General features: G+C 36.9%; 1 protein-coding gene across 1 annotated transcript in view; it reads left to right on the forward strand.

Moving 5' to 3' along the window:
• Positions 1–12154, forward strand: part of LOC145984436 (delta(24)-sterol reductase-like) — a 55234-nt gene that overhangs the window by 11020 nt on the left and 32060 nt on the right. The window contains exons 2-5 of the mRNA XM_083118101.1: positions 6384–6539; positions 7545–7650; positions 10320–10438; positions 10728–10822. Coding sequence (XP_082974227.1) covers positions 6384–6539; positions 7545–7650; positions 10320–10438; positions 10728–10822 — 476 coding nt within the window. The remainder of the gene's footprint in view (positions 1–6383; positions 6540–7544; positions 7651–10319; positions 10439–10727; positions 10823–12154) is intronic.

Raw genomic sequence — 12154 nt, forward strand, 5'->3', positions numbered from 1 at the left:
AATCGGTCATACGGCGGGAGCATGTTATTTGGTTTGCCAAATATCTTTATCTTAAGTTGTGTAACAATTTGTGTTAAATACTCAAATTGTGAGTTTTATAAACCCACTCACAAATACTATTTATATACATATTTAGATATTTTAATTTACTACATTTAACCAATCAATGTGCTAGCTTTAATTTTTTATTTTTTTTCGAAAATCAAACAATCAAAAACTACGGACAGTTTAATTTGGTATTTCATTCAAATATGTAGACATCAATAATTACGTATTCATCCAAATTATTTTGGAGGGATTATGATGAACGATTTTAGCGACGGTCTTGAGTGATGGGCACCCCTGTTTAGGAAGGAGGGGCAGATCAAGTATAGTGTTCAGTAAAGCTAAGGAAAAAGTTATTTTCGGTACACACGCTATCGTAAGTAAATACTTTGTGGGGATTACGCTATGGTTTGAAGGCGCGAATGAGATGATTTGGGGGGGGGAAGGGACGCATGCCATTATTTTGGGGGGATGTGCCATTGACCTTCGTGGGGATGGGCACCCCTGGTTCAACGTCTACTTTAGAAGTTTCGATTGGAATCGTAATTTCCACTAGCAAGTTCATTTGTTCCGATTTCTATAGTCCTCCAATCTGCTGACGAAAACAGTTCATTTCTATTAATGTTACAACATGCGTCATCCACTCCATGATCAAAAGTTGAACAACCAATACCAATCCTTCCTCAACCTGTCTATTCATGTTCGGCGCCACTCGGCACGATTTCCTTTGCAGTAAACAGCTACTACAGTGCAGGAGGCCTTAGAAAAATCGCTTCGCGGGCTTACAGCAGACGACAATATGGGGGTGTGTCTTCGAGAACCAATCAGGTCCCCGAATGAGCGAGCCCGGTTGCCACAGCTAGCTCGCTCCACCCTTCTGGAAGGGTGAGTGACCTCTGCCTCTTGCTACCTCGGCCTGTTTGTTCGGCTGAGGAGCAGACGACACGAGAGTATCGGCAATAATGTGCGAGCGATGTCTGCTGTTAGCCCGCGAAACGCTCTTTCTAAGGCCTCCTGCACTTATAGTCGGCTTGGAATTGGCATGCCGATTGACCAGTCGACAGAGACCGACGACATGTGCCCATTTGTTCAGCTCTGGCGTTCGGCCTTGCCGACCGGCATAGTGGGGATACGCCTTTACATATCAAAACTGCTTGACCATGCTCTACCATGAGTTAGCCTACTTCAAGCAGGGCCGGCCCTAAGTGGGTGTGAGGTCTAGGACACATAGAATGCACGGGACCTATAACAAAAATTGTTCAGATTGATTTTAAAAATCAGAGATCTCAGTGACATATATACCCCTCCTAAACTTTTTACAGGGAATATTCTGTTAACCATTTGGTGCAAATGTTATAATTTTACCCCTTAAAATCGTACATACTCATGTCGAAATTCAAAATTCTGGATAAACTCTTGCTCATTCTGAAAGTCGATTCCCTAAGTAATAAAGAGCTATGTATTACATATTTTGTGTAATGTGAAACTAGTAGTATCATTTACAACTTCCATTTTAACTTTCAGCTGCCTTTATTAGCATTTTCTATTAGTTTGTCTACCAACATTTAACTTATCTTGTCTTGTTTAATGCAAACTTTTCATTGAGCTCTCCGTAATCTAGAAACGAGGAAATCCTCTTCTCAATGCGACATCGTTGATCTCAAGTAATTTTTAATAAGTTTAAGCTTGAAAAACTTCTCAGCACTAGCTACAGTAACAGGCATTGCCAGCGAAATTCTCAAAGCAATGTAAGGAGTATGAAAGATATTGAATGTATTTCAGGGCATGTTCTCCTGTTTTAATTTCCCAAGGTAAGAGATAACGGAACACTTTCAATTCTGAATATAAATCACTGCAATCAATATCGCAACATTCGCCATGGCTCAATGTTCATCCTACCGCATAGTCATGCACCTTTGTGCATTGTAAATGTAATACAAAATTATCATCTTACAAGTAAGGTACCTGAACCCAATATGGCCTACCTAAGGTTTTCGATTGTTTCTAGTGGTGTACAAAGTCAGAAAGGTAAAACTTATCGCAAGATTCAAAAGAGGGAACATTTCTGGACTTTTATGAAAATTGGAGTCAGTTCCAAATAATAACATAAGTGCAGTGAAGATTTTGTTAAAAAGTAACATTTAGGCCATGTTGGGTACATATGTACCCAATATAGCCTACTAATATATTTTGTTCTTTCACATCAAAATATGTGACAGAAATTTTAAAGAAAGTACCACAATGTCATTTTTATCATTAGACAAGTATATTGATGCACTTATGTTTTATTTGCATAACAACATAATGAGATTATTTGCATAACGATATAATGAGATTACACAAAGAAATAACATCATTTACAAACCAAGAAAAACAAGGAAGTGACATGTCATAATTTGTCACCAGAAGACCATGGATAGTCTGGGTAAATGAAAGGTCCCTCATCATCCTTAGTGACTCCTACACACTCTACGTGAATATAAAAGTAACAAATGTCACATTTGTGCATCTCCTTCACGATATATTCCTATGTAGGCCATATTGAGTGTACCTTACATAAACACAGTCAAAAAAGTTTTGCATCAGGATGGAAAATGACAAAATATATATGAAGCACAAAGTTTATTGACAATCACAGTGGGAATACAAAAGAAAAGATGAAGAACAAGACATGTTGAATGAAAAGGGAACAAGAAACGTACAATTTTCCCAGAAATGTTTTTAAAACTAAAATGGCACAATTCATGATGGAGGCGAAAAAACAAAGAACTGTCACAAGAAGACTGTTCGTCATAGTGGATCCATCAGAAACATTGCCTACCACCTGGTGTGTCCTCCCCTGGCTGCAAGAAGGTCTTGAACACGCTGTGGCATACTGAGGATGAGACGATCAAGGTGATCTTGTGGTAAGCGATCCCATTCGTCCTGTGCCGCAAGAAGAACTTCACGAAGATTGGTGGGAGCCACAGGATGGTTTGCAATGGCATTTTTTAGCATTGCCCATGCATATTCGATGCAATTCATGTCGGGACTTTGCGCTGGCCAGAGCATGCAACGAATATTTGCCACCTGCAGATAATCGTGCACCATCTGTGCATGGTGTGAATGGGCATTGTCATCCACCAAGACAAATTCGTCACCAATTTCCTGATGAAATGGTTCCACAGTCGTCTGGAGAATGTCCCTGACATAACGAACAGCTGTTTGTGTCCCTCTAATTGGAATTAGGGGCGTTCGACGTCCGAGCATGATCCCTGCCCATATCATGATTCCTCCTCCTTGGTATGGATGGACACCCTGGACACCACGAAGCCCCTCTTGCAGTCCAGGGCCTTGCCACACCCATCCTCTTCGTGAATCTGACCTTAGACAGAGCCTACATTCATCGGTGAAGAGCACATGAGCCCAATGATCGGGTACCCAATTTCGATGTGCACGGGCCCAATGCACATGTTCGCGCCAATGTCGTGGCAATAGGTATTGGTGCCGGAGAGGTCTTCTGGAACGTAAACCACTTCCTCGGAGTGTGTTACAAACAGTTTGGTTTGACACATGCACAGCAGAGGCTGCCTGGAGGGCATGAGTGATGTTCCTTTCCATCATGGTATTTTGTCACCGAGCTGAGAGTCGTACATAGCGGTCTTGTGATGGTGGTGTGACCCGTGGAAAACCTGTCCGTTGACGATCTGCTACTGTTCCTTTGTCTGTATACCACCTCCAGGTCCTACAGACATCGCTTTGCGCCACTCCAACAGCCCTAGCTACAGCCCGTTGTGACATGCCAGTCTGCAGTAGCGTGATGATCCTGGCCGGATCAAACTGCTCTATTGTACGCCTAGGCATGCCTTGTACACGGCTGCACTCGCTCACCTTCACTAACTGGACACAAGGAACACCTACCTAACCTTCGCTGACTACTGTGGTGCTACGCTCGAACACACGCATGCACTTGCCGGCTCCCGTAGTCATCTGTGGTGATCGGTATTGCATGTCGACTGCGTTACTTCGCACAATGAGCTCTGCTTCATCGGTTCTTGTCCGCTTCGGCATGTTGTGGACGCTATTTTCATCACTTCTCAGATGATGCAAAACTTTTTTGACTGTGTTTAGTATTCTTTTTCTTCCGTTTAAAACAAGACTTTAGATTAAAGTGTAAACTAAGTACATTGTTGTAAGGTTCAAATTATGAGCTATCATAATATGACTGATTGATTGATTTGGTGTTTTAAGTCCACTTTGTGCACAGATAGGCTAATCGGGAATGAACCTACAGTTTAAAGTGGGATCCGAACCACTATATGCCTCCACTGGGTATCGAACCTGGGACCCCTTGATTACAAGGCGACGAAGCTATCACTGTGCCAGTGATATAAACACCTATCACTTAGAAGATGCAGTAAGTAATAACTTCCATATGCAATATTACAGTAAATTACGTAGAACACAATCATGATGTCCAGCTATTTCGGTTCTTTGTCCTCAAGTTACTGCACTATAAGTACAGCCAACAGGTTCAATCATGTCATTCGGACAGTCTAAATGGCATACTAACGTCATCTGTGAAATGACCTTGTAACTACTTGGAAACAGCAAATAGGCCATATTGGTTTCAGGTACCTTATTTTTAATATTGTATTTGCTGATAAGGATAAGTACTTTATTTTTATTCTGTATGGGAATGGCCTGGTGTAGGGCCCCCTGATGCATGGGGTGAGTGCCCGAGTTCCTGAGTTCCCATCCCCTAAGGCTGGTTCTGACTTCAAGACAAACTCCTCTTTCAATGAACATTGATTGGAGTTCATTCATAAAAATATGATGAAAAAATTATTTCTCAACTTCTACTGTCCACACTTGGTGCGGTCAACAATAATAATATTGTCAAGTTCAATTTCAAATATAAATGTTAACAATAAAGTTTTGAAAGTAGTCTCTGCAGCAGGTATTCTGGTGCAAACTCAGAAATGTTTAAAATATAGCATCACTACAGCTACAAATTTTGTAGCTAGTTAATATCAATTCGCTAAGCCAAAACTCATGAGTCATGACTCAATCACTGAATATGTTTGGCGACGAAGGTGTCAATAATTCAAAGCTTGCAACACCTATGGTGAAGTACATATGATTATTAATAATCACATTCAGTTTTCAGTATAGTCCAAGATACTTGTATTAACAAATGGAGTCAATTGTCTGTTACCACACCACCAGGTGGTACATTATTATTATCATCTAAAACCAGATATTTCTTGTGACAATAGCTCACAGATATAACTACACCTGTGATGACTTAGTGATTGAAAGTTATCTATGGTACAAAAGTCGAGATAGTTGTTTGATAAGAGTAGAGAATCAGATATCACAGAGAGGTTTTTTAAAAATAGTTTACCATTGTTGACCAAGTCTACTTTTCCTTAAGTTATCATTTAGAGATTATTTCTAGTATTTAGCTAAAAAATAAAATAATACATGTGCTGGATCATACACTATTAACAAGTTCTACTCAATAAATAAAACTCTTGAAGATTTATTGTCTTGTAATCAAGGAACTTAATTCCTGTGGGACTTTAATACCAATTTAATTGTTATTAAATTTACCAACCTTTTTAAAAATAAAATTTGTTAGTTCTTTTTTTAATGTAATAAAGTTATGAGAATTTTAATTGCAACAGTATAATGAATTCACAACAATGACTGAGGGTTCATCGTGCAGACCACATGTCACCCCGTAACTGGTCAGACGCTCTACCACCTCATGTGGGAGTGCGGCCAGCAATTGGTAGGTAGTCCCTGGCCCTCACATGCTGTTGCACCATGGGTTATTTATGTAATGAATTCTTAGCAGAATGAGTCTGGTTAATATAAAGCCTCTCCAAGACACAAAGCTAATTAATTTATTTTTCTATTTTTCATACTTAGCATCACTTTTCTCTCACTTTTGGCTAATTACGACAATTTGGATGAATGGTGATGAATGGGACACCTGCACAAAGAAACTTCTGTTCCAGGACTCAAACCTCAGACTGCCAATAGCAAAATCAGAAGTCCGGCACTCATGACACCACAGAGGCAACTCCAGTGCTATCATATTTGAATATACAATTTTTCCAATTTGTTCCCACTGGAGGCTTGTTTCTGTGTTTTAGATCTGTCCTGCAGAGGCCACAACAAAGATAAGTTTATAATCGCTTTTGTGACTTCAAAAATATATTCTCTGCTCGAGATTAAAATTATGGACAACAATCTGAAATACAATATTGCAAAGATATTTAAGAGAAAAGTACAGCAATGTTGTATCTATTTGCAATTGTTTTTACTTTTGTTCTGATTGCATATTTCAGGTTCAAAAATGGCGGTCAGAGGGAATGAGTGAAAAGATGTGCACAGCTAGACCCGGATGGCAGACAATGAGTTTTAGAAGAGGGAAATATAAGAGTACCATGAGAAACATAAGTGTAAATCTTATGGATGTGCTGGAAGTGAATTGTAACAAACAGGTAATGTTGTAAATCATCAGGATTTGTTAGAGAAAGACCAGATCTAAGTAGATTACAATGGAATTTATAATTTGTAATTCTTTAAATCATAATCTCAATACTCAAATTATTTATCAAGATCAGAATGAGATTACATAAGCAGTTCATATCATACAGCATACTATAGCAGTTTATATTTTGTATGTGCAGTGTCTATTGTGCAGTATAATATATTTACAATTACCTAGTGTACCTGGTAGAGGGTATATTTTGAAAACTATTTGAGTGCATTGTTTATTCTTCAAAGCTTCACTTCATGTTAATGCAGAGGTCAAGCAATGAAGATAGATATCATGTAGAGAAAATTACATTACACTAAATAATGTTGTTCCTTGTCAGTGTTGATGATATTATTCTAACCTATGATTTGCTTAATGAACATGTATAGCAAGCATAATTGTTTCAAACTTCAAATTTATTTATTAAAAACTACTGTTAATATGAATTCATTTGTTTATTTATTTGTAACTTCTCCCTAAAGCAGGTAAATTTAGGTGTGCCACAGATTCAACTCTCCCAAGTGATCACCTGACTGAGACTTTTCTATGACTTCCATCAGTAGCTAACTCCTTAAACAAAGTCACAGTTGCTTTCCCCCATACCACTTCTCCTCCTATTCCTCCCATGTAACTTAACCTAATGTTCCAAATAAGATATTAATTACAACTTATCTTGATGCATTTTTCTTTAAAATGGGAAATATGTAATGTGGAAATTGTTCTGGACAATTCAATAATTGCAGTATTCTAAAATCATTGTTACTATTGTAGAAAAATAAAGGATAAACTACAGAGTAACTAAAATTATGATGGAAGCTGTCATGACGACAAATATATTAGAACAGAACTTTATGAATTGACATAATGTTCATGTTTGTCAACTTAATTGCAGTGATGATAATATTCATTGAGTACTTTGTTTTTATTGTCAACAATATAATTTTAAATCATATTTTGTATTTTGTAGACTGTCTGTGTTGAACCTTTAGTTACAATGGGCCAATTGACTTCTACTCTTAACTCTCTTGGCTGGACAATCCCTGTTCTTCCTGAGATAGATGATCTTACAGTTGGTAAGTAAGACGATTTATAAAATTCATGTTATTGGTTTCTTTAGTTATCTCATAACTAGAAGGATAAATGCAGGATTCTCAAATATTTAGAGATTTTAAACCCTGCCTGTATTATTCAGATGATAGTGTGATATGTTCTGAAATTATAGATGTGAAATTCAAATTTGTGCACAAAAGTTTATCTTGTTTTGTATTATAATTCCTTTCTATGATCATTCAGTACATGATAACAGTGTAATAGAAAGTGATATTCCTACAGAATTGACAAACTTAATTTTCTTTTAGGTTTATGATGTGTGGGGCCCTACCTTCACACCCCTTATACGGTTTCATGGCATGGTGCAATGAACAGGGGACGACTTTACCTTTTCATTATACTCTCCAAGGTTTCTCAAACTATGGTACATGTACCAGTATTGGTACAGAAGCTTAGTAGAAAAATGCAGAAAATTATTGCAAAACCTCCTGTATCCCATTATTAATATATAATTATATTTTCTTCTTACTTTAATTTCAATAAGAGAAGGTAATCCAAGTGCAGTTTTAGTAATTTTATAATCATTAGTTACAAGTTAAGTATTTTAAATTATATGTTAGCATTGAAAACACTGTAACATTACTTGGTTGTACTGTGAACATATAAACCCTGCTCTATATCATGATGTTGTTATATAAATATGGTATGGATAAATTCATTCATAGTGCAATGATAGCATGCCATTGTCATAAATTATCAGTAAATTTTGTCAATCAGATCTACCTGAACATGAAACGTAGTTCAAGATGGTGCCATGTGGTTCAATTGTTTCCTTGTGTGCTTGCTTTTGTTTTCAATGTGTGTAAGTGGAATTCGAAACCCTACACCTCACCCGAATATTTATTTCTATTAAATGATGCCTGAGGAAGACACACATAGTGGTTTATCTACAATTTTCCTCTGTGGAGTGTATGACCTTATACAGTGCCTTTAACAGCAGAGGTGGACATTGAGTGGTGGGTGGCTAGCATGCCAGGAAGTAAGAGTGCATCTGCCAGCATTTAGACCCATAGCTGTATGATGACCATGGTGCTGGATGCATCAGTGTGCTTCAGTATCCAGATAGTTGGTATCCAGTTTGTATATGTTTGTGAAGTGTTAATGTGTTAACAGGTGTTTTAGATTGTTTTGTTTTAGTTTACATATTACTGGGGCTTGCCTGAAGTATAATAATGCCACACTATAGGTAGAATTTAAAACATCAAATTTTTATGTATGACTCTTACTTTATTATGAATTCTTGTAGGGAAGTTAGAAGGTGTTTTGTAGCAGAATTCCCAGATGTTCCTGTTCCACACAGAGACAGTGTTTGGATACTTGTGAACAAATTTAGGGAAACAGGGTTTGTTTTTGGTAAGAAGCAAAGGGTAAAACGGTGTGCTTACTGAGGAGAAACTAGACAACGTTGTAGCATGATTGGAACATACTCCTCAAAAATCCCTCAAGTGTCTTGCACATGAAACAGACATTTCCATGACACCTGCATGGCGAGCTACAAAGCTCTTAAACCTGAAGCCATACATTAGAAGAATTGAAAGAAAGTCTCAGGGGTGAAACTGAAACAATTTTGGAAGAGGAACTGATATGTGTTAGTGAAAATTTCATATAAATATGCCATAAATGTGTGGATGCAGGAGTACGCCATTTCAAACACCTCTTGTAACAAAGTATGTGCTCATTTTAATTGTAACTGTCAATGTAATTGTATGAGCTTATTTCATTGCATACCTAGCAGTTTAAGTTATGTGAACATTGCATCCAGTTTGCTATCAGATTCGCTCTTACTTCCCAGCATGCTAGCTGCCACTCCATGGCCACCTTGGCTGTGATAGACACTGTATTTATGTCTGTGTAGATATTGGACTAAAGACAAAAGGTTCATTGCTTCAAGTGTGTGTAGAAAATTAATAAGTGTGTGTTATTATTTCACACATAGAGGAATCAAGATGTGAAGAATAAGTAAATCCTTCGTAAATTGAAATATTTTTCTCATTTTATTTATCTTTTTCATTTAAATTACATGGCAGTCAAATTGACTCCTTGCTGTAAGTCTAGGGAGGTAAATTCTCCTGTAGTTCTAGCGATAATGCTGTAATATAATAATTTCATATTTCCAAAATAGCACTGCCCCTTAAAAAATACTCCTTCAGTTTGAAATTATGTTCCCAAAACACCATTATTTATTAACATAAATTAATGTGGCTGAAATGAAATTATGTGTGTGTAATATAGAGTTTTCAGCAGGCATGATGCAGTAAGTAGCAGCTCCCCAATGGCACAGTGGTAGCGTCAAGTGGTCTCGGGTTCGATTCCCGGTGGAGGCACATAGTATTTCGGATCCCACTTTAAACTGTAGGTCCAGTCCCGATTAGCCTTACTGTGCATAAAGTGTACTTAAAACACCAAATCAATCAATCAGGGGGAGAGGGGCATGGATATCCCCTTTGTCCCTCCTTCCAAACGTCCATAGTCAAGGAAAACTAAAACTATATTTGTAGCTGACTGTTAAACAAAAATGACTCAGGGTATTGAGATAAAGGTGTTATGTCAGTTCAAACCATATTAATAGAGAAAATATTGTACAAACTAGAACAAAAAAATATTACTAAACTGTATTATCTTCATTATACAGGTGGTTTGGTAATGGGCACTGGTATTGAATCTGCATCCCATAAATTTGGGTTATTTCAACATATTTGTGTTTCATATGAGCTAGTCTTATCTGATGGCAGCATTGCAACCTGTTCCAAGGTAAATAAGATATTCTCAACATATTCTTCATCATTAAATTCACATGTTATAGTATAGGTACAGATTGACTTGCAAAGTAATGTTATTTCATTTCGTATGTAAAAAATGAATTATGATTAATTTGTTGGCTTAATGATATCTGTGAAACTTTGCACACCAGAAAGCATGCATTAAAATGAAAAATGTATGTGCAGAGAGTCAGGCATCTAACTATTAATATATATTTTAAATATTCTATTTTTATATTATTTTTTGGTTTAAAGATTACTATTTTTCCTTTCCCTTGTAGGATAGCAATCCTGATTTATTTTATTCTGTACCATGGTCTTATGGAACACTTGGATTTCTGACCGCTGTGGAGATTAAAATTATTCCAGCTTTAAGGTAAATTCTAGATTTATTTATTTTTAAGTTAATTGTGATTTGTGATTTGATTTGATTTATTTTACTTTGCCTTTTGTGCCACATTTGGCTAATTTACGAAGATGGGGATGAGTGATGATATGATGCAATTGATGAATGGACACTCACAATATCCATGCCCAGGCCATTTAAGTTAATTGTAAACATTCCATGATCATCAGGAGGGGGGAGGACGACCTTGTCCATCGACCTTCACTGTAACGGAAAATTGTACATTTCAAGTTATAAAGCAGAGAGTTTGTTATTTATATACTGTATTTGATAACAGGAATAAAGTTAATTAATATGCAAACAGAATAACCATAGTATAAACTTTGTTAGATTGAAAAAATTAAGTATAAAATACAGGAATCAGGTAATTTTTTTTCATATTACACCATTTAGTCCAAGGAATAAAGGGTTCACAGTTTTCATAAATATGCACACAATAAATGCTTTCGACAAAGATTCAGAGGACATTGAAGATTATTTATTATGCTTTGAACAGCTATGTATTATTCAAAAGTTCAGCGATGATCAGAGAGTTCCTGTACTCATTCCCTTTATAGGTGCAAAGGCATTTAAAGTTTTGAAAAATGTAGTCGCATCAGATCTTGTGCAGAATCTTTCGTATTCTCATCTAAAGGATAGTCTTTTGTCACATTAAAAACCTGTAACAAATAAGTTTATTGAACAATATAAGTTTCGACGTTATGTACAAGAGGAAGGTGAAACAGTTTCTGATCATTTCATTAGACTAAAGCAACAAGCCATAAAATGTATCTATGGTTATCTGGATGAAGCTTTGTTAGAGAAAGAAACCCGATTGTTAATACGATCAGAAAATGTAAAGCAAGAGTCATCAGTTTCATGCACCTGAACCCAATTTCCAAGAAGAACAGTGCAAGGGGACAAACATACAAAACAACGTACTTATAGTTTGTCTAATTCAACAATTCACGGAATGAAATATACTGCTTACAGCCATTCTAACTGTACATAAAAACATGATTCTAAAGACAACTGTCCAGCCAAGTATTCTGTTTGATCATTCTGTAGGAAACGTAGTCACTGGCAAAAGCAGTGCAGGAAGAGAGGGAAGTTTAAACGAAAATCCAATAGTAATAATAACGTAGGGCACACTACTGAACACACAAATTTGCAGATGTCAACATCTCGAAGTTCACTTGATGAGCAAACAACATGGTTACCTAGTGTCGTCTCATACAGTTGTGACTCACACATCATCGGGTCACCTACTTCCAATTATTCTTTATCAAAGAATCCAATTGTAAAGGATTTGCTTATTAACGG

Source organism: Lepisma saccharinum, chromosome 2 (assembly GCF_977018435.1).
Source record: "Lepisma saccharinum chromosome 2, izLepSacc3.1, whole genome shotgun sequence".
Taxonomy (NCBI): Eukaryota; Metazoa; Arthropoda; class Insecta; order Zygentoma; family Lepismatidae; genus Lepisma; species Lepisma saccharinum.